This window comes from Pseudopodoces humilis, chromosome 2 (assembly GCF_049639895.1).
Source record: "Pseudopodoces humilis isolate 2021_Gansu_Grassland_sample_001 chromosome 2, ASM4963989v1, whole genome shotgun sequence".
Lineage (NCBI taxonomy): Eukaryota > Metazoa > Chordata > Aves > Passeriformes > Paridae > Pseudopodoces > Pseudopodoces humilis.
In genome coordinates, this window is record NC_142201.1 from 88,005,919 (window position 1) to 88,027,991 (window position 22,073).

Sequence of the window (22,073 nt, forward strand, 5' to 3'; positions counted from 1 at the left end):
CCCTGCGCACCGCGGCGGAAGGGGCGGCCCGGCGGCACCGCCGCTCTTCCCGTCCCGGCCCTTCCCCGGGGCTCTGGGGGTCATCGCCATGGCGGCGGCGGCGGCGGCAACGCTGCTGCTGCGATCGGCGGGCCGGGTCCTGCTGGGCCTTGCCGCTCCCCTGCTCCGCGCTGAGCGGGGCATTAGCGACTGCGGCGGGGCGCGCTGGGCGCCCGTGCGGCCCGGCCTCCCCGTGCCGCTGTCCTCGCCCCTGGCAGGACTCTCCCGGCCCATCTGCATCAAAGAGCCTCCCAGGCGCAAGCCGGTAGATCGGTGGACGAAGAAGCGGGCCTTGTTCGGGGTGTACGATAACGTGGGGATCCTGGGTAAGACACGCACCCCGCCGGCACCTCCCCCGCTCTGCGGCCCCGGGGCAGGAGGGCAGGGAGGCTGGGCTCTCTCACCTGAGGGCTGGCGCCTCTGCCAGCAGCGACAGGGCGGGCAGGATTTGGGAACAGCCTTCTCCAGGGCCTGGCTTCATCTTTCTCTGCTCTGCTGTTCTCAGGCGGCTTCCAGATCCACCCGAAGAATCTCATCATGGGACCCGTTTGGCTGCGGGGCTGGCGGGGGAACGAGCTGCAGAGGTGCATCCGCAAGAAGCAGATGGTGGGCGATCGGATGTTTGTAGAGGACTATCACAAACTCAACAAGAGGATCCGCTACTTGTACAAGCGCTTCAATCGCACCGGAAAGCACCGCTAGGGAACAGCAGTGGCTTCAGCGTGTGGAATGTAGCTCTGCGGCACTGCAGTCAGAATAAAGCCAGCTTCCACACGATTGAGTTCCCAGTGCTTTCTACAACCTTTGCAGCATATTTCTACCCAATGTCCTGTTGCTACTCCAGGCCTGAGCTCTTCAGTGTCCCCTCAGTCATTTCTGACATACTTCTTGCAGGCATCTGTTCCAGCCTGTGTCCCTAACCCTCTGGTCCTCTGTTTTTTTGGCCAGGCTTCTAGCATACTTTTAGTCTCTGAGCCCCAGGTTCACGCATCTTAACGTGACAATTCCAGTATTCTCCAGCTTACATTTTTCCTCACAGCCAAATTTTTCAAGTTAGTGCCACGAGGTCCTGCTAATATGTCTTTCTGCTCACAGCTTTCCCCCTTGCCCTCCACTTGTCTGTGGTTAAATGTGAATGATCAAAATTTTAGTTGAAATGCATCAAAACTTGTCTTAAGAATGGGATTTGTCTCATTCTGCACTCATGATGACTTGATCTGCTGCTAATGACAATGACCAAATGGCCTTTTGTTTATAATTTAGGCAGGATTTGCAAAACTAATTCATGTATTTAAATGTTTTTAGCAATTCTAGCTTCTAGTTTTCCATAACTGTTGCCAGTTCCTTTAGAGGAACAGTTACGGTGAGTCACAGCTGGCATCCCTCTAGTCCCACATCACACCATTGTATACTTGGGAAAAATCCATTAGATGAGCAGGCATTTGCATACCAGTTCTGCCTTGGTCATTAATTTAGCTGCTAAGTCGTTGGAGTTATCTGCTGACTTGATGTGTCTTGCTACAAAGCAATGCTACTCTGTCTCCAAAAGCACTTCGTTGGAAGCAGCAGGGAATGAATGGAAATAATTTTCTTTAGGTCTAAGCCTGAGGCAAATGAAGGCTGTTTAAACAGCTGAAGTCCACATTCTTAGGAGCAGGGTGACAGACCTGTGGGACTTGCCAAAAGATGTTGTGGGTACAGGAAACTTGCACAGATCCAAGTAGAGAATGAGCAGGCATAGTGAATCCTTGACTGAAAATATGTCAGAAACTGGAAAAGTATCTTGTACCCTTCGTCATCTCTTAATCCCTAAGCACCAACCTGGCAAGGGCTCTGTGGCCACTAATTCCATAAACTCATACTTATTTGCAACTGTTATTGGAATGGTCCTCAGACTGCAGTGGAAAGGCTTCCAGGCTACAGAAGCTTCTTTCTCAACTTGTCCCTTCTGTTTGAAGGCAGTGTAAAAACCTGGAGTTCTGAAGTCAGTGCTAGTCTGCTGCTGTCTGCAAATCACCCGTGCCTAGACACAGCACTGCATTATTTTTCACCTTGAACCACAATCTTCTAGTTACCATGCTGTAGTCTGTTACGTATCTGTTTTGTGTACCTAATAATCTGTGACATCTGACACTAAAATCTTACATGAATGTCCTGCATCACCTTATGGAAGGAAAAGGTAGTGTAGGTGTGAGCCCACACTTGTCACTCTCTACTCACCATGCAAAATTCTGTATGAAGAGTCTTCTTGTTCCAGTACACTCCAGCCCCCTTTTTTGTCCTGAATTGGAGCATCTCCCCTTCTGATCCAGCAGGCTTCTCCAGATGTTTAGACGGAAAAACCTCAAACACATTGCTGTTCTTGGGGCTGCTGTGGGAGCCTCATTTCTCCCAGCAGGTTGCAGAAGCTCCATCGGGACCTGTTCAGCTTCGCTTTCATGACTCGCTGTATGGTGGAAGTGGGCCAGCGACACCATCTCGTAATTGCAAGGACAGCGGCTTAACCAGAGCCAACAGACACACTGCGGAGGTGGCATTTCGGGAGCGCTCCGCAGCCCCACCACAACGGCGCCAGCCGGGCTGGGCTCCAAGAGGAGAACTGAACGGGACAGGTAACCACGATCAGGCCCTGCGTGACCTACGCGGAGCGCGGCGGACGCGTTCAGGGCTATCGGAGCCGGCGGGTCCAGCGGCAGGGCCGTGGGTCGGGAGCGGGGCCGTGCGAGCCCCCGGCCCGCTGGGGCGAAGGGAGCGCCGGGCACCTCGGACCCTCCGCAGGGGGCGGGGCTAGGGCGGGGGCGGGGCGCTGGGAGCTGCTCTCATTGGGTAGCGCCCCGGAGGGGCGGGGCTTGTCCCACGGCGGTCTGGGGGCGGGGCTAACATTAGGGCCGTTTCCGTAGGGCGCGGATCGCTGATTGGCTGAGGAGGAACTGAGGGGCAGTGCCGAGCTGCCGCTCCCGGCGAAGCAACTTTTGATTGGCTACTGGCTCTGTAGGCGGGGCCCCGCCAGTTATAAGTTGGGGGTCCCTGGGCTCGGGGGGCTGTCGGTGCGGAGTTTTGTGCCAGTTAGTCCGCGGTTCTCTCCGGCCCGGCCATGTGAGTGTCTGCCCGACCGGTCGTGGGCGAGCTGCGGTGGGCGAGGCGCGGGGGTGGTGGCTGGAGCGTGAGGGAGGGGGGTCAGTGCAGAGCCCGCGTCCGGGCCGGCGGCGGTGGGGTCGGGTGGCGCATTGCAGCAGCCGCAGGCAGGGCTGTCCGCACCGCCCCCGGGCGGTCCTGCTCCCCCGCCGACTGCATGGGTGGGTGGGTGCGTGGGCCGTGCCCCAGCGGTGATGTGTGCGGCCCCAGCTGGAGCCAACCTGGCTGGCGGCCACCACTGCGCCCAGCCCGGTGGCTGCCTGGTCCCCTCGGCGTGCCCCCGCGCTGCCTCCCTGTCTCCCTTCCCACACCTTCCTTCCCCGGCTCCTGGTCACGGCCCTGCGGCCAGGTCGCTGTTCCCCCCGAGAGGCTGCAGTGCTTGGCGCGACCGCACCCGCAAGCTCCTTCGACGAGGGGCTGGTTCCATTCCCGCTGCCCCCTGGGCTTGCCTCTGCTTTAGGCTTTTCCACGAGCCCGCCTGTTCCCGATCCAGCGGGGCTGCAGGTTCCCGAGGCTGCTGCCAGCGCTGCTGCAGCCTGGGGTGTCTGGGGTTCGTGTGGATTTGGGAGGTTCTCTCTGGAGTGGCCGAGTTTTTTATTCTTTCATGTGTGTGTTCCCCCAGGTCTGACCCAGCTCAGCAGCCCGCTCCTGGGGCTCCCGAAGGAGGGGCTCCCGAAGGAGGAGCTCCCGAAGGGGCAGCCCCCGGTGGGGGTCCCCCCGGGGCTCCCCCCAACCTGACCAGCAACCGCCGGCTGCAGCAGACGCAGGCCCAAGTGCAGGAGGTCAGTAGCTCTGTCAGCCCTGATGGATGCCTGGACTCTTCTCCCACTGCTCTGCAGCAGCGATGTTCTTGACCCATGTCTGTCGCTGAGGGGGTGGCTCCTTTTGTCATGCCGAAGACAGAAATGAATCAATGCTCAGTACTCAAAAATAGGGTGGCAAACCTATTAAAGAGGCTAGAGATTGCTATATGCTTAAAAGCCACTTAATTCCAGATATGATTTCCAAGGGCCAGCCTTGCTAGATTTTTTTTTTTTGGTACCTCGTTATGGTGCATCTCTTATGGAAATAAAGCTGTACAGCATCCAGGCCAGCTCTTAATCCCTGCGGGCTGCTTCGAGGGAATACAGCGTGCAGTGATGTGGGGGAACCCTTGCCTGGCTTCCCGGGATCAGTGTCAGCGGCTTGGCTGCTGACGCGCAGTAGCGCCTTTGTGCCTCTCTGGGGCAGCAACGTGAAGCTCATAAGGCAATTTTGCAGCTCTCGGGGAAGTGAGCATATGACTCCTCTCATAATGAGGGTGGCTTTGGCTTGGTGCTGGAATGGAGAACTCTTAAAAGCAGGTGAGAATGTGAGGCTGAGGACCTGGTTGAAGCGTACTTGAACTGATGTTTTAACAGTGAGTCTTGGATTTTTTTTTTTTTTTTTCATTTCAAAGTAGGCAGTGACTTGGAAGGATTTCTTTCTTATCCTGGTCTTTTCCCCCTACCTTGTTCATGTTTTTTGTTTGCTAGTATTACAGCATCAGTTATTAGCTAAATTAGTCCTCTTACTTTTTCAACTGTCTTTACCAATGTAACTGCTCCTATTATTCTTCCTTCTGCAGGTAGTTGATATAATGTGTGTAAACGTAGACAAGGTGCTGCAACGAGATGAGAAGCTGTCAGAGCTGGATGACCGGGCAGATGCACTTCAGGCTGGCGCCTCAGTATTTGAAAGTAGTGCAGCAAAACTCAAAAGGAAGTACTGGTGGAAGAACTGCAAGGTGAGTTTCCTAGTGCCATGATCCCCTTGGTCAGGAGGGAACTGAGCTATTCCCCTCCCACAGGGCTTTTTTGAGTATAGCCGGGGCTTACTAACAGTGTCTAATGCTTAAGATTCTTTCACTGTGGGAAGGCTTTTATGCCTTAGCTGTCATGCCTTCAGGGCCTGGCTTAGGTTCCCTGGCTGTCAGGAAGCATGGGAGCTTGTCAACCTGTTCTGAGTATTGCTCTTGGACAATCTTTTTCTTCAGATGATGATCATGATGGGAGTGATTGGTGCCCTTGTGGTGGTGGTGATTGCAAGTAAGTACCAAAAACCTCAGGCTCAAAGGTGAGGAAACACCAACTCTAGCTAGGGTTTTGAGATCTTGAGGGTCTTAGTTGCATAAGTGTCAATTCCAGTCTTTGGGAAAGGGAGGTAGAAGTGCTGGAACTCCCTCATTTAGTGTGGAAAAGGTATGCTTTACCTAGTAATATGAGGAATGGGGAATGCCATCATTGTAGAAATGGGAAATTCTGCCTGACAAGTCAGATAAATCTGTAAGTATGAGGGGTTTTACCTTGGAGTGGGTGGGTTGGCAAGTTCCTTCCCTGGTGGGTGGTTTGGAGTTCTCTGAGGGACCTTTGGTATAACTTGCCCTTTTGTTCTTTCCTTTTTTCTTTTTTCTGTTGCTTTGTCTCCAGTCTACTTTTTTACTTAAATGTAGCTCCTTCAGTCTGCAACCTCCTGTCCCCTATTACCTTGCCTGTCTCTTCTGGCCTCTGAATTTTTCCTTTCCTTCCCTTTCACCTAGCTTCTTCATTGATTTCTTTATTGGTTTTAATTTGTCTTCTGTGTAGGACTCTGAGCTGCTTACTAAACATAGGTAGACTTCTCAATAGCTGCTGCAGCTTTAGGGAGCATCCTCTAAGTTCAGAGGAAAGGGAAGTTGAGGAAGAGTGGGTAGCTGTTTGCTGCTGCTCTTCTGCAGGGAACTTCTTGTCTTTACTTTTGGGTGTAAGCTTGTCAAATAGTGCCTGTGTGAACTCTAGTAAAATAAGAATGCCTTAACACAGTGCCTTTTGGGATAAAGGACTTCAGCATGTGAGAGTCTTTAGTGTTCTGCCTAAAAAGACTGGCAGCATGACTTGAGCTTTTCATTGAGCTGCTGATATAAAAGCTAGTTTGTGTTGGCCAGTGGCTGTGAGCCATCTAAGCTACATGTAGTGATGTAGATTTCTCTAGTCATGGAAAGGTGAGCACGTGAAGAAATAATTGTTCTGCCTGTCCTTATTTCCAGATGACTTGCTGCCTGAACATGGCCATTTCAGTTTTTATAAAGGAGGGCCTACATGATTACCTCAGTCAAATGCAACAGGCTAAACACAGTTAAGTGAAAGGAGCATTGTTACTGTCTAAAAGGCATGTGTGGGAGTAAAGACTCTCTCCACAAGGATCGAATGAACAACAATTAGTCTGGTGGGGAGTGTCAAATATGCCTTTCATCTATGCACACACAAGCCAGGACCCTGTAGCTTCCTACTGTCTTGTAGCTTTCCAGAAGGAAGACTTTGGAGTAGTGGCAGAATGGGAATTGGTGTTTTGCTTTTGAGTCACTGGGGTGAGCGTCAAGGAGGCTCACTGCCATAGCCGATAGAGATGAAGGGGACTGGAGGTATTCCAGATGAGACTGAATGAGCTGCACAGCTTTCTGCTGTTTCTGCTGCCACCAAGCCCTAACTTTCAGCAGGAGTTAGAAAACACTTGAAATGTTTAGCTGGGGATTCAAAGGGAAACTGTGCTCTGGGCATGGTTATTGCAAAGTTGACATCACGTGTCCCAGTTTGGCAACTTATGTCTCTAAAGATCTTGCTGATTGAACTGAATCCTCCTGCTTGCAATGGGTTCTCTTGAATTTAGGTCCAGAGTGGTCTCTGAGGGAAGTAAACTTGTGGCTGTGGCTTTCTGTGAGCAGTTCCTTTGTTCTTCTCTATCAAAAGTAACAAGAGTTGTAAGTTGTTTGAATGTGTTGTCAGACATAGGTTAAATGAGCTGCCCTGTTTCTGTAGAGTCTTTCAAGGAATGTGTATCTCGTCTTTTAACTTTTTTAACAAGCTGAGCTAGACTGGAAAGAGGGTACTCCTTTAATTTAGAAACCTCTGCCTCTGTTCTGGAATACACTGGGTTCTGTTTAGGCTTAAGAGGAGGCAGGGAGGACATCACTGGAGTTCCCAGACAGAAAAAAGATGGGAGGAGCAGATGCTTTTTGTTTCATTGGATGTGCTGGGGAAGCCCCTTTGTGCCTCCCAGGGCATCTGGCAAGGGGCTAGGTTTTGCATGCTCACTTCCATGCCCCAGCATTTCATTTGAGTTCATCTCCCTGCAATTCCATTACTCTCCGCCTCAGGGGAGGGCAGAGATGAAGATCTGGAGAGAAGCAGCCCTCATCCCCTGAGCACTTCCCTAATTCCCTGCGGAACTGAGATGGGATGGACGGTCAGAAGTGCATCTACTGAAGAGGAGCCAGGGCCTGCTTGTGCTACTTACTGCTCTCATTTTAGGGGGTAGGCTTACAAGCTTGAGGCCCCCAGACCAGCAATTCTCTCAAACTCTTCTAAACAAGCCTTTGGATGCCCCATTCCTCCTGTCTCTCTGGGAGCTGAGGTCCCCCTAGGTTGTCTCTTTCATTTCTTTCTCTTAAGTGTTGTATGTTGCCTCCTCCTCTGCTCCCTTTCCCCTCCTTTGTGTCTCTGTGCACGGGCAAAGCAAATCACCAAGGCCTTCTTAGTAAAAGCAAGGGACTCTGCTGCCCATGGCATCACAGCCACTCATGCACGTGCAGTTTATTTACTTCCTCTATAAACACAACTGTAATCTCCTCTGGCATGTTCTAGAAATCAGCTCATGTACTTTTAATGGTCTCTAAGAAACACAATTTACCACCTTACTGAGTCTGTCTGGTCTGTCAGGGAGTGGGAAGGGGTTGGGATGCCAAACTTGTGGAATTGTTTTGTTTTTGGTTTTTTGTGACTTCCATAGCACACACATACCTGAAGTTCTGTCTCTCAAAGTGGTGGCTGGTTTTCCATTGTAAAATGATAGTAGTTCCAATTGTGCTAGACTGGCTCTGGTAAGCCTGTAACAAGATGTGAGAACCAGCAGCTCTGGGGGATGAGGCTGCCCAAGCCAAGTCTACTTTTAGCCACCAAATGCCCAGCCTCTGTCCTGTTCAGGAGACTGCCTTCTGTGCATTAGTATGTTAGTGGCAGCTCTGGCTCTCAGGCTGTGCTGCCTTGAGATTTCAATAACCTCAGATCCTTAATCCCAGAAAACAATTTTCCATTGGTGTTGGAATATAAGTTCAGGACCCAAATGAAGACCTCCAAGAGTAGGATGCTGTTCACAACATACCTTGCAGCATGACTGGAATAAAGGTAAGTGCCCCTTTGTTTTGCTTCACTGTACATTTGAAACTCATTAAAAGGAAATGACAGAGCTTTTACCAGCGCAGAGTTAATTTAAAATTAGGTACTTGTGTCCTTATCTGCCCTTACTGCTACAAAAGCTAGCTTGTAAAACATTCTTGCCCATGGCTTCTGGTTCCCTTATGATCAATCATTGTCCAGTCTTAAACATCACCAAAATCAAACCAGAACAATGAACATGCCAGAATTCTCAGTGGTGAATTTGGAGCAAGGCAGCTAGACAAATTCTTCAAAGATGGAAGCCTTCCTGGGAAAGGAGAGTGTCTGGACTGGCTGGTGGATTAAAAGCAGCATGTGCAGTCTAAAATTCCATGCAGTTCAGGCCTGCACAACCTGAATGAGCAAGTCATGCTACAATTCCTGCCAAGTTTTGTGTTGCGTTCCTGTCGGTTCTCAGCCTCATTCATGTAGGGGGATAGGTAAGATGTTTTCTTAGGACAGATGCATTTTTAGACTGTTGATGATGTAGTGTCCAAGTCCCTTGCCAAAGCTGGGGATTGAAAGCTTGTTTTCCAAGGCTGGCAGCTGCTCTGGAGCACAGAGCTGGGGCTGAACATACTGCTGAAAATTGCCCCAGGGTTGAGCTCAGTTCATGAGTCATGTTGTGGATGTTTGCAAAGACTTGCATGTCTAGCCATAAATCCTCTGGTAGGCACTGACAATATAATATTCTACTGGAAGCTTTTCTGAGGTGCCATTCTGTACTGCATCAGCATTTCTGCTGCTCCTGCACTCTGTTATCCCGGACAAAACAGGGTTTTAAATGTGCTCCAAAAGCAGGGCCAAGGCTTTGGGAGAATAGTTCTTTATATGTCTAATTAACAATTCAAGCTCTGCCTTTAAACATGGAACATGCTTAACATGCCCTTGAACTGGAAGAAATTGCCCAGAGAAGCTGTAGATGCTCCATCTCTGGAGGTGTTCAAAGCTGGGTTGGATGACCAGGTTTGAGCAACCTGGTCTAGTGGAAGGTGTCCCAGTCTGTGGCAGGGAGTTGGAGCTAAGATGACCTTTAAGGTCACTTCCAACCCAAACCATTCTGTCCAACATGCAGCTCCCATGTCAACTGCTTCATCCTGATGTCTTCAGATGGGGGAAAAGCCTCAACTGTACTGCTCCTAAATGGATATACCCTAAACTTTCATATTTCAAGATGCCTGAGGCATTGGCTCTGGCCTTTCCTGAGGTGTCTCTGTGCTGGTCAAAGCTTGGTGCAAGCCTTCATCGATGGTGGGGTTTGTTGTCTCAGCTGGAGAGTAACCAAATGATGGTGGGGAAGAGAGATTTTTGTTCAGAGCTAGAATGCGGCATCAACACTTTTTTAATGAACCTGGCTTCCTTGGGAAGTGACAGAGGTCCCTGCTCTGATGTATCCATTGGGGTTGGAAGCCTTAACTTGGTGAAGAGAGGTAGTAAGGGGGAGGTTTTATCTTTGTTCTAACCTCTAAACAAATAATTGCTCTGAGAGATGTAACAGATAAAGATATAGGTTTTACAAATAGGCAACTCAGCCATGTCTGTTAGATACCTAAGCCTCCATACTCCTGATAATCTTTGACCTATTTTTGGCCTGAGATAGAGTGCAACACATATTCAGAACACCCTTACTTGCTCCCCAGGTTTCAAATATGAACAGCCCCATAACGTCCTTTCCTTTAGTGCACAGATTCACTAAATGATTTGTGCAGAGGACAAAATGACATTTTCTTTTTATGTTCTTTCCTTAGAAGCTTCTTTTCCAAAAGCCTTTGTGCTATTTTTTAAAACTAAATTTGCCATAAACTTATTAAAAATTTAATAAATAAAGATTATAAGCTCTTTTTAGTTGATTGCTTTTAAGTATGTACTTGGAAGCTGAAGGCACTTTCCCCTCTTGTGCTTACAAGCCCCCTTTAAATATTGCATATTGTTAAAGAACTGTGACTGAATGTGGCTGTGCCTCTGGTATGTTCCTGATCTCTCTGGTTCCCCTGTGTCCTTTCACCAGCAGCACTACTGCCCTTTTAATTTCTTGATGTAACCCTTAGATTTTATTGCACCTGTCCCAAGAGCTTGGTAACCCTTTCTTCAAATTCCTTCTTGGTTTGACCTCAGTCTGTGCAGTCTGTCAAACCTTGATCTATCTGTCCAGCTTCCCTTGAGCCCTCCAGCAAGCAGGGTTTAGTTCTTCTAAACATACAGTTTATTTTCCAAAGTGAAGGTTCTCTCATTTTTTTTTCTAGCTTCCCTAGATACTTATGTTGTACTTCCATGCCTTTCCTCGATTACCTTAATTCTTATGGAAAAACAATTGTTTGGACATCTGTTCCCAGTCCAAAGAGATACAACCTCCAGCTGTTCCCTGCATGTTTTCCATGTCCTCAAAATAACACTGCTATACCTCTAACACACCTTTGACTACTGAGCATTTACATCCCTTCAGCTTTCTCATCTCGTACAAATTCACCCCAGCTCAGACTTTTAATTTGGCTTTTGCAGATCCCCATAGATGCACACTTTCTTTCCTTTTCTCCATTTTTTTCACATTGTCAGTGAAATATTCCCATTTTTTGGGCTCTTATTCCAGCACTGCTGCTCTTGCCTGTTGTTTTCAGCCAGACCAAGCTCACTATACATTTGCTCATTTGTGGTCTTGCCAGCCTACAAGAAATGCAGGGATTATTTCTGGAACACCTTATTTCTCCCAAGATGGCAATTTTTTCACTGATTCACAGGACAGGAAGGGCTAATATATTTACCAACTTGTGTAACTGCTTCTTCACATTTGCATAGGCTTTTAACTCTGGATTTACAGCTATCCTGAATTATGCCATTCATTTGAAAGTCAAAAACCCTTTTTTAAAACCCTTTTTTTTTTTTTTGCATTCTAACACTTTTATGGAGCAGATAGAATATGGTTCAGGCTTCCTCCAGGGAATACATCACCACCTTCTGCAGCTGTATTTCTTCATGATGAAGAGAACTTACTGTTTCAAGTAGTTATGCCTCTGATTAACCTTGCTTTAATCACCCACTTAACTGTGTGTGATGCAGCAGGTCTCATCAATTTTATGGTTATTACAAGGTTATTTATGGTTCTGTTATGTGAAGAATCGTGTCTTACTCTTTGGATATTGAGGAAGGATGATTGCTTACCATATGAATCACCGTATGTTTATGGTATACAAAGACTGTTTTAGGTGTTGCACCTGCTCTTTCTCCTTTCTTGATTTGAAGGTGGCTTTGTGAAGCAAACAGCTCTGCGTCCAGTATCAGGTTTTTACTCATTCATGTGCTAGAAAACACTCAAGGCATCAGTCTGCAGTACTGAATTCATGACCAAGAGCTGGGTGCAGCATCCTAGCTCCTCTATCTGCCTGCCTTTTGTATTTTAATTGTGGCCAAAGTTACCTTCAGCAACTAAACCTAGCTTTTAGCTCTGCCCCTTGGGCAGTGTTTTTACAGAACAAGAAAGTACCTTCACAGAGACAATTTTGAGATTTTATTAATTCCTTATTCTTTTTTACTTCATTTAAAATCAGACACAGAAAATGGATTCTTTCATGTTTGTGGAAGCTCTGATTTTTTTTTTTTTAGTGGTGGCCTCCAAGGGATGAATACATGTTCCCACACCTCTGAGTGCTTGTTGCAGGCCCTTCCGTCTTGCTGGGCTGCCACCCTTGCTGAAGGATACCCCCTGAATTACATGCTTCTGTTCCTAGCAGAGAGACATTACCTTCACTTTCAAACAAGAGTTATCAGCTGAGCACTGGGATAAAATTTGTAAAACCAGGAATACTTGTGCAATAAAGAACATAGCATTTGTTCTGTGAAGAATAAAATCACTCTCTGCTGGGAATTGAACAGTACATTTAGGTAATCAAGGCAAGAGCAGTACAACCAGCATGTGTTTCATATCTCAAAGGGAAAAATTAGGCAACAGTTTGGATACTGCAGTAAACTCGTCCAGCTTCCCAAGGGCACTGCATCTACCTTAATTTTAAAAGTAGCTTCAGGTTTTATTTTGTTATGATTAACTAGTTTTTAAATTCAAAAGTGGCTGTTTGCAGTGTGATTGGTTACAGGGTTCCACAAGTGTACCTAAACTGCTTAAGTTCTGGTATCTCTGTTTGTCCTGTGAAGTGGATAATCCTGTTTTTTAAGGACATCACCCTTGCTCTCTTGATACCCCATAAAGTGAAGTGCAAACACCATTGCAGCAGAAGTCTGAGTATTTGTAAGAAAAGAGTATGGCAAGCTCACTGCAAGAAATGTGTTCTTACACAAAGGCCCCCAAGTTAGTTCCTGAGAAGAGGACCATTTTTGCCCACGTGGTCCAGTGAAAAAGGCTTTCCTTGGAAACACTTTTGATTAAAGCCTGCAGTACTTCCCTCAGGAAGAACAGGCTCAGCAGAGTTTCTGTGGGTGGACCAGACAAAGGCTGGCAGGAGCAGAACAGGCACTGCATGACCTGTGCTGCTCCAGTCCTCTCTTGCAGGATCCCACGGCAGCAGAGGTACTGTTTGGGATTTTTGGAGGGTGTGCATAATCCTGCCAAACTCTTTGTTTCCCTCAGGAAGAAAGCAGGGATGGTCAGGCAAATGTAGAGATCGATTTGTCCCAGAGCTGTTGGCAAACAATCAGATAGCTGGATGTACACATGTATGGTGTATCCCAAGGAAGGGGAGACACCCAATATCTACCAATGCCACAAAAGCAGCTTGAAACAGGAGCCTTTACTTTGCCAGGGGTGTTTTGTCCCAGACCTGGGAGTGGCAGCAAGCTTCGAGCACCTCTCCAGAGCATTGTGCGTAATACAGATTGAGATCGTGCCAGTGGCTCTTGTCTCAAGTAGCCTCTCCTCAGGGGGAGGAGAGGGTAGGTGACAGTCCTGGGATCAGAGCTGGACATGAAGAATGAGGAAAGAGCAACTAGTTTAGGGAAAGCTTAACAAAGCTCAGCCTGTTGAGAGATTTGTACCCCAGCTGAGACTCCATTCCTGTTCCTTGTCATACCACAGAGGCCAGTCACACCTGTCAAACCTCTTTAATTAATGACAGACCGGAACTGTGGCAGCATCCTTGCTGGAGGGAAAAGAAAGCATGCATGCACATGTAGGTGTGCACATGCACAGAGCCTAAGGAAATCAAGAGGACATTCCCCCCATACATATAGTAGATCAAACTCTCATCCCTGGTGATCCCACAGCAATAGTATTTTATGAGACTGAAGAATTTGCCTGCAGAAGTGAAAGCAATGAGCCCAGGCCAGTCACGGAGCAGTCTTTTGCTATGGTCCACGTTCAGCACCCCAGAAAGAAGGAAATGCAGGCCCCGCAGACAAAGTGTGCAGCCTTTGCTCCAGCTGCCACCCGTCTGAACAGTGGAAGGAGCTGCTGCCTCACTCGTGCCCCACCTCGCCATCCCTGCTCGGCCCACGTGGTTCCAGGCTGTTGTAGGATGGCAGTGTGGTCACTACAGCCTCAACAGTGAAGCGATGTGGAGCACTGAGAGCTGGTGCCTCATCTTGGAAAGCAGTGTTATCCTGACTGTTCACAGGGGGTCCCGGTGGAGACAGCTTCTGCCGAGAGCGGAACCAGCGGAAGGCCAGGATAAAGGTGATGGCAATGAAATCCAGAACCAGCTCTGCAAGCTCCATCACGGACAGGACAGAGGATCCAAACCAGAGACTCCACTGGTTCCCAAGCTGGGACAGCAGAGTCACTACCTGCAGGAGATGGAGAAAGAGCAGTGACGACAGCCTTTGTCTGGGACTTTGCCTCCCTGCCTGTTCCCTCTTCCCTGTAGTGCTGGGGGGGATTCCCCTCATCCTGCCCAAGGAAAAGAAACTCAATATCCAGCAGCAATGCTGCTGGAACAAAAGCTTGCCACAGTGGAGGGACATCGTGGGGGAGTGGGTGGCCAGAGAAGACACAGTGGTAAAGTGTATACCGTGAAGGCTGGAGACTCCCCGTTGGTCTTGTAGTTCCACTCCTCAAAAAAGATATTCACTTTGGCAACTCCGTTCCTGTGAGTGAAAGGTGACACTCAGCAACCCCAACTCCTCAATCCCTGCATTTCTTCACCAAGCCTAATTGTTTCTGTCCCCTTCTTCCCCCTGTTCTTCTCCCATACATACCACCCAGAGGCTTTCTGCCATCTCTGCAGCTGTCTCATTCTGCACTAAATAGAGTCTTTGGTACTTAGAGTGCACTTCTGACATTGTACTGTAAAACCAATGTTTGTGGCAAAAGCTCCTGCACAGCTCTCTTTCCCATTCTTCCACGAGAACTTCCTGTGACTCCAGAACACACAGCAAGTGCTGGGGTTTACTATTTTTATATCAGCATCTGACCTCTTCCAAAATTTTTCACTTGGGTGCCCAGTCCTTGCTGAAGTCTTGCTATATATCTACTCTGGCTCAAATCCACTGTCCTTGTCCACAGGCCCCATGCCTGATCTCTTCCCGTCAGTGATTTAATCTTAACTCTGACATGTCCAACATGCACATTCCACTGGGACGGTTTCTGGTTTGGATGCAGTCTCTGTTTTGTGGCTCTCACCTCTTGGATGTGATATTGTATTTGTTCTGTTGTGAAAGCATGTAGAAAACCCAGTCCTGAAATGAAAATGCAATAAATTGTGTTACATGATCACAGTCACCTCCTGCAAGTTTGGTACCACTTGAGGAAGGACTAAATGGGAGGTGGGAGCAGCGCTGGGAAGCCAGGACACCCTGTCCTTACCTCTGAGACAGCAGAAGGCCAGCGGGAGTATCCAGCTGACAGCTGGTATTCTGTCATTCTGCAAGGCAAGAGGAGGCTGTGTTAGCTGTTGAAGCTGTAGGAGCCACAGGGCCAGGTCTCGCCATCCCCAGGCACACCTGGTGATTCCCTCCCATTCTGAAGTGTTGTAGTGCATCTAAAAATCTTGGTACCTCCCAAGGGTAAAACTCACCTCTGGTTTGTGTAATGTGAGTTCCTACCTGAAAACCTTCTTTCCCTTCCCCCTTCCCCTTGGCTGTGACCTCCCTGCATCCCCTAATCACCCCTGCCCCCTGGTATAAGAGATGAGACCCAGAGCATTTCGCTCTCTCTCTTGCCCCGGATGGACGACAGACAATAAACCCGGGATTAATCCAGCAAGTTTGAGCCTCCTGTGTCTAGATACTTTGAGTCCGTGTTGTATCCACTCCAGGACCCCCTCCGCCGCCTGTGTCCTGAGACGAGCAGGCTCTCACCACGGGGGGTGGGACAGAGGGGTCCCATCGGGGAGAAGGATCGCAACATGAAGTTCTGCCCACTTCCCACCACATGGAATGCACGGTCCTTGGGAGCTCACCCCTAAGCCAACCCTAATGCTCCTCAGGTGTTTTGGCTTCCTGATAGGAGAAATAACATTTCAGGCTGGGGCTCAGCTATTGACTCGAGCTTTTGCCCAGTCAGTGAATGCTTCCCAGCACTTCTAGGAATACTTTCCAATCTTCCTGCCTGACTGATCAACTTACTTGCAAGGTTTCCGACACTTGTGGAAACAGCCCAGCACATCAGCTTTGAATTCAGCCAGGAGTTTGTAATAGCAGTAGCCTGAACAGCAAAGAAAGTAAATCCTGGTAAGCTCACAGTATCTTTAGACAAAAAAGGTGATGTGTGACAGCGAGGGGAACCCAGAAGAGGTTTTCTTTCACAAGGGGCTAATCATCCAAGGCAAGACTGTCTTTCAGATGTCTCACACCAGGAAGCTCATTGAAGACAATGAGACATGCTGGGACATGGGCTGACCAAACAGGTTCAGGTGGGCATGAGCTCTGCTGTCCCTGCTGTCCACTCACCCCAGGCTGTGTGCTTCATGTAGTCACAGTACTCCGCTCCATCAGGCAAGGGATAGAAGTAATACGCACAGCCACAGCGTTCTACCATGTTGAGCTGAAAGCAGGAGCGAATGCAGACCTGGGAGGCACATAAGGTGGAGAAGGCTGATCAGGGGAACCAAACCTGCTGCTGCCTGTATCACATCACACTTTTAACGGAGCCCAAGGAAAGGCATGGCCGTTAGGGGGCTGAAGCATGTCAGGAAAGTGGAGAAACAAGGCGGCCCGGGAGGGGTGAGGGTGAGTTACCTGCTCGGTGTAGCGGGACGAGTACAGGTTTTGCACTGGCACGTCACTGCCATCCTCTGTGCAATCGCTGTAACTGCCCCCAAGGCGCACGGTCATCTCCTGCAACAGAACAACTCCACTTTGTAGTTCTCTTCCCACTCTCCCATGCCACACACTGCTCATCCATCAGTATCTGCTCTTTATGCTTTCCTCGGGATGCCAGCTCCCCCTGCTTGCTGCCATTTCATTATTCACTGATAAACTGTAGCCAAATGCTTCTCGTCTAGTCCAGCAAGCTGTTCTTCTTCCTCTCCCTTCACTCCATGTGATTAGTCCCCTCCCTTAAACACACATTGTAAGTCCTCAATTAAACTTCCCATCCACGGCTCTCACCCTTCTGCTTGCTCACCTTTCTCATGCTGATGGAGGTCTCGATGCCAGGACGAACATTGAAACCCCCATCATCCATGAAGGCTGGCTCGTTCTGATCGTGGACCATGACCCTGGCTCCTGTCACCGTGGACAGCAGAGGGATGAAGTCATTCTGCTCGGTGCGCACCACCAGAGAGAGACCTGAGGGAATATCAGAGAGCGAGAGGGAGGTCATGGCTGGCTGTGGTGCAGCGGAGAAGGGAGAGCAGGATGGTTAGAAGGGAGTCTGAAAGAGATAAAGGATGACAGACATCAACCAGGGCTGCACCAAAGCTTGGCAGCAATAGAGGGTGGCTGGAGGGAGGCCAGAGAAAAAGCTGGAGGTTCCAGAAGAGGCCAGACAAAACTGGATTTCATCACTATGGCTTAGAAAAAAGAGAACTTGGAGGAGCACAAGCACTATGGCTCAGCAGAGGACTTCAGGAAGGGCCAGCACAAATCCAGAGGAAGCAAAGAGCATAAGGATCAGGCACTGGTGAGGGAGAGAGAGTTCTGTGGGCAGTGGTGAGGGACAGCCTTGTCTATGAGACAGCTGTCTCCAAATAGGTGAAAACAGCTTGAGCGAGACAGAGCAGGGCTGCAATCTGCCACCACCAGTGGCAGCACAGCAGGATGCCCGTAACTCCTAGGGAAAACAGAGCTAAGCTGTTCTCCTTACCAAAGAGTGCCTCTCACCCACCATTATTGATCCCAGGCAGCGAGGACGTCCACAGGCTGCTGCTGTTGTCATTAAAGGTGTAGCAGTTCCCATATAATGGATGGTGGAAGTGGGTATAGTTCCTGAGAGGGGGATAGAAACAGAGGCAGAGTGAGAAGAGCTGTGAAACAACAGGGAAGGGCTTTCTGGAAGGAACAGCTCTGCTTTCCATCAGCAGGGAGAGGGGCTTACAGCAGATGGGCAGTATTTATTATGTAAACTCACACAAACAGGGAAAAGCAATTAAAATGTGCTGTAAAAAATGTCCTGGAGCTGTACAGGTTTTTGCACAAGGATTTTCCTGCTGCTTTTCAGAGCCCAAATGGGTTTTAGCAGTGCTAACAATTACTGTATTATCCTCCTAATACTGATGAAACTCTTAGCTTTTCCTACCCCTTTTGCTTCCCCTGCAGATCATTTTCATTCCACTAGCTCCTTGGGGCTTTTTGACCAATAATGGCAGGAGAAAAGTGGGATGGGTTTTAATGCCTTTTTGTATCAACTCTCTCTTCTTCCTTTATGTGGGCTGATATGTACCACTTTACCACTGTGGAGGATAGAATAAAAATACTTGTGCACTGTACATCTGTGCCCACTCTGGTGTTTGTAGCAGTATAATTATTTAATTTATGTGAAACCCAGAAAAAGGCATAATCATCCTTCAAGGTTCATAGTTCCAGGTCACAGAACCTGTGGCCCTGATATGCAAAACTCACGCTCAAGAAAGATCATTTGATCTTTCAAATGGGAACTGAGCACGGAATGATCCCACCTCGGAAAAGAGGTTCTCTAATGTGGGTTCCTTGATTCCCCTCGAGCCCAGGCACAAAATAAGTGTTTTCAGGGGTGCTTCCACTACTTACGCCTTGTCACACGTTGCCTCATTGAAGCGGCAAGCATAGATGAAATTCTCAAAGTCAGACTCGTCCAGGGCCTTTGCATCAGGCACCTGCGCCAGGATATTGATGTAGTGAAAGCTGTACCATTCCCGCACGGCATCCACTCCCGAGGAGTACGCCTGGTGGAAACAGTCGTTGTTTTCACTGCACTGTGAAGAAGGAGAAAAGCCGTGTCAGAGAAGTCTTCTTGTCCAGGAGACAAGGCCAAGGCTCTGCCCATGGATAAACTGTGCTCGCTCAGCACAAGCAGATGACCGAGGATGTGAAGGGTTCCACAGAACTCCTGTGTGTGACCAACAGGTGATCAGCAGGATATGGGAAAAAAACAAGGCAGCTCCTCGGTGGAAGGGCAACGCCAAGTGAATAAGCGAGGCTGAGTAAAACCCAGGTGGCAGCAAGGTGTACAGGGTAATCTGCACATAAATTCTACCTGGTATAAAACCAGGAGCTTTAAATTCTTGCGTGGGGAGCCCTTCCTTCAGGGTGTGTCCAGAAAAACGTTTGTGATCCTGTGGGAGCTCCAGTTAACTGCTCAGCGATTAGCTTCAGTCCTTCAGTGCCTTTTTAAATGCAAACACAGATACCCTAGGGCGAGGAAGCTGCTACCTAGGAGCAATTGCGACCATGATCACATTTCAGGTGGCCCAGGACCATCAAATACTTTCTCCTTTGCTGTTATTGGGCAATGCGGCAGCTGATACTGATAAACTGCTCTCAAAAGCAACTGCAAGGCTGATGCACCCTGAGGAAGGACAAGGATTTCCTGCTCTTGGGGAGATGGACACTGACATGGACACGTCCCCTGCGGCCTGCATGAACATGGACAGAATTTGGGGAGCAGGATTGTATGGAGCAAAGGATTCAGCTCTACTTATATCTGTCATTAGCAAAAGCCAGTGGAGATTAATCAAACTTCTACATAAGGAAAGGCATGGCCAAGGGTCTCACAAGACAGAAATAGCCAGGCAGGGACTGGAGTGGGTAGGGCACAGGGTATCTAGGGATCTCACCAGAACAAAGCCAATTTTCCAGTCATTCTTGTCCACTGAGGGACTGTTCTCTGGCAAGTTGACTAAGTTATCCCGCTTCTGCCTCCGCAAAGGATGGCGCTGGACATGATGGAGCAGGCTCCTTGAGCTACGCCTTTGTGTGGACGATGTGGACCAGTCTCTTTGTGGCAGAGACATGTTGTAGTCATAGAGGTCTAGCAGTGTCTGGTGGGTGATTTGGTCCAGCTTATCCAGCTGCTTTCGGATGGCGCTGTACCTGTACAGGGGGGAGAGAAGACCACCAGGTTTAGGGCTGGATGGGCACAAACGGCTCTGAATAAGACACGCAGCAAAGTTTGCTGGGGTGATTCCGGGTATTCCTGCCACCAGCTGTAAATCTAACCCCTTGCTGGAGGCTATCTTGCAGGAGAGAAGTAAATCCGATCTAGCCCCGTGGGCAGTTTACATTGCAGCCTGCTAAATACACCACCGAGCAGAGCTGCCTAAACTCACATGCCTTATTGTGAGTGCCCTGCAGCAGCAAAGGCCTCTGAAGTGTCCTTTCCACCGGCACCGCTACAACAGTGGGCAGTTGAGGACCACGAGGAGAACCAGAGCATGTGCCTTTATCCTGCACCCATCAAAGTCAAGGCAGTCAACATCTCTGCAAGTCTGTTTCTTACCTGTACGGATTAAGGGTGCACAGCGTCACGGCCGGGAAAGTCAGCCTGTCGGAGTTCAGGTTGAGGTTGAGGTTGACAGGGTAGCTGAAGTACTCCCTGTAGAGGATCCCGAACTGCCAGTACATTAAGCCGAAGGTGAGAAAGAAGAGAACGGACCAGAAGGCTGTCTTCATCTTGTTCTTTTTGGAGCACACCAGGCGGATAGCCCCGTGGATGGTTGTGTTGCTGCAGAAGAACTGGAACAGCTCCTGGTAGGAACTGTAGAATTCGATGAGACCCTCGCGCTCCTCTTCTTTCTGCTGCTGCTCCTCCTCTTGCTTACATTGTCTCATTTTCTCTCCTTCTGGCATCTTCCCTGCCTTCACAGACCCACTCTACAGCACAAACTCAGAATTAGTGGGTCGCCCAGCAAGACTGTGGCTCCGGGAAGCCATGCCCGCTGCACAAACTGGCTCTGCATCACCATCCTCCCCAAGCCCCGCTGCTTTCACCCTCTCCTTCCTGACCCCCACCCGGGCTGCAGGTCCCCCTCCGAGTCCTCCCGTCCCTCTTGTGACACGGGGTCGATCCTTCCCCCCGTCCCTTCCGCGGCGGCGCCCCCCGCCCGCCCCGCCGGGGTCACGGCACTGACGGGGGGCGCGGTGCCCATGGCAGGCGGCGGCTGCTCGGGCCGGGACCGGGGCCGGGACCGGGGCCGATGTGCTCTGCCCAGCGCTGCCGGCTCTCCCGCAGCCTCCCCGGCTGGGCTGGGACCGGTTCCTTTCCAGTTGGAGCCAGCACCCCGCCCGGCTCCTGCCCTGCCAGCCTCTCCCCGCCCCTCCCGCCTGTCCCTCCTGCCTGCCCCCTCCTGCCCCTTCCCCTTCCCTCAGGCGCCGCTCCCGGGGAAGAAAAGCCTCTTTAAACTCTCAAGTGTCGGCGGCGGGGCAGCGGCGGCCGGGGGACCGGGGACACGTCGGGGCGGTGACCTTGGCGCTGCCGGCGGGGTCAAGGCGCTCCCGGGGCAGCGGGGCCCCCCGGCCCTCCGAGGGGAGCCCGGCCCCGGCCAGGTACGGCCGCCGAACAGCCTGAACCTCCTCCTCCTCCTCCCACCCCCTCCGGCGGGGACGCGGCGTCCCAGCGAGCCCAGGCGATGCAGAAAGAAAATTGGCAGCTCTGGTCCCCGAGGCAGCGGGGCCGGCCGGGAACCCCCACGGTCCGTCCGCCCCGGGACCTTGCCCTGCCACCGACCGGCCGTGAGGGCCTGCCTTTCATGGCCAAATTGTGCTTTCCAAGGGCAAAGCCGAGTTTAGCGTGAGATCTGCGAGAGGGATGGAGCTGGGACAGGGAAGGCTGGGGCGAGTGAGCGATACACCTCAGTTACCGCGTTGCCTTTGCCGGTGCCTTAACTAAAGAAACCTTCTGTGTCCATAAGTGCCTGCCCCAACCGTGGGTGGGAACTTGTTTTGCTGAGCTGTGCCCGGGAAATCAAGGCCTCCCGGCATAACCCAAAGCCTTCCAGTGTTTCCTTGGACCACGGAAATGAACACCCTTAGCAAAATGTGACCGAAAGTCCCAAACACTCTCCCGTCATTATAACTGTGAAACTCCTTTACCAATCTTTTCTCCCATTTATTTGCTTTCAAACTAGCTCTCTCTCAAGTTTTCACTTATTTCTTCCCTTTCTGGTTACCTCCTTCAAATAAGTCCTTGTTCAGAGTCTTTGGTTACTGAATTTTGATCCTTGTTGAGTTAGCTGTGGTTTGGTTAGTGACTCAAAATACCCAGCCACTTTCACCTCTTCATATTGCAAAATCCCATGCTTGAAAATGGCAAGCAGTACACTTTTGAGGCCAGCAGTTAAGCGTCAGCGTGCCAGGAGCAGCCTTGTGACAGGTGCTTGTTAGAAACCTACAGCC

The 22,073-nt window shown here is 50.0% G+C and overlaps 3 protein-coding genes across 8 annotated transcripts; 2 read left to right on the plus strand and 1 right to left on the minus strand.

Moving 5' to 3' along the window:
* The first annotated feature begins 35 nt into the window (after positions 1-35).
* MRPL51 (mitochondrial ribosomal protein L51) lies at positions 36-816 on the plus strand. The gene is made up of 2 exons (XM_005523852.3): positions 36-365; positions 545-816. The coding sequence occupies exons 1-2, from the start codon at positions 89-91 to the stop codon at positions 739-741; spliced, it is 474 nt and encodes a 157-aa protein (XP_005523909.2). The 5' UTR covers positions 36-88; the 3' UTR covers positions 742-816.
* Positions 817-1,953: 1,137 nt separating this feature from the next.
* Positions 1,954-13,537, plus strand: VAMP1 (vesicle associated membrane protein 1). 6 transcript variants are annotated; one of them, XM_014253405.2, is made up of 7 exons: positions 1,954-2,651; positions 2,940-3,135; positions 3,797-3,956; positions 4,781-4,939; positions 5,189-5,240; positions 8,246-8,351; positions 13,402-13,537. In XM_014253405.2, coding segments are annotated over exons 2-6 (468 nt in total). In that variant the 5' UTR covers positions 1,954-2,651; positions 2,940-3,133; the 3' UTR covers positions 8,341-8,351; positions 13,402-13,537. The 6 variants fall into 6 exon arrangements, with proteins under 6 accessions (XP_014108880.1, XP_087907085.1, XP_014108879.1 ...); XM_088050959.1 differs by lacking the exon at positions 13,402-13,537 and adding an exon at positions 11,979-13,306; XM_014253404.2 differs by lacking the exons at positions 8,246-8,351; positions 13,402-13,537 and adding an exon at positions 7,325-8,239.
* On the minus strand, positions 13,409-20,988 carry SCNN1A (sodium channel epithelial 1 subunit alpha). Its single transcript, XM_005523853.3, has 13 exons — positions 20,810-20,988; positions 20,179-20,552; positions 19,517-19,772; positions 18,471-18,655; positions 17,590-17,690; positions 16,888-17,051; positions 16,500-16,598; positions 16,212-16,329; positions 15,888-15,966; positions 15,127-15,184; positions 14,944-14,999; positions 14,333-14,408; positions 13,409-14,108 (listed from the first exon to the last, which is right to left on the minus strand). The coding sequence occupies exons 1-13, from the start codon at positions 20,825-20,827 to the stop codon at positions 13,782-13,784; spliced, it is 1,911 nt and encodes a 636-aa protein (XP_005523910.2). The 5' UTR covers positions 20,828-20,988; the 3' UTR covers positions 13,409-13,781.
* Positions 20,989-22,073: the final 1,085 nt, after the last annotated feature.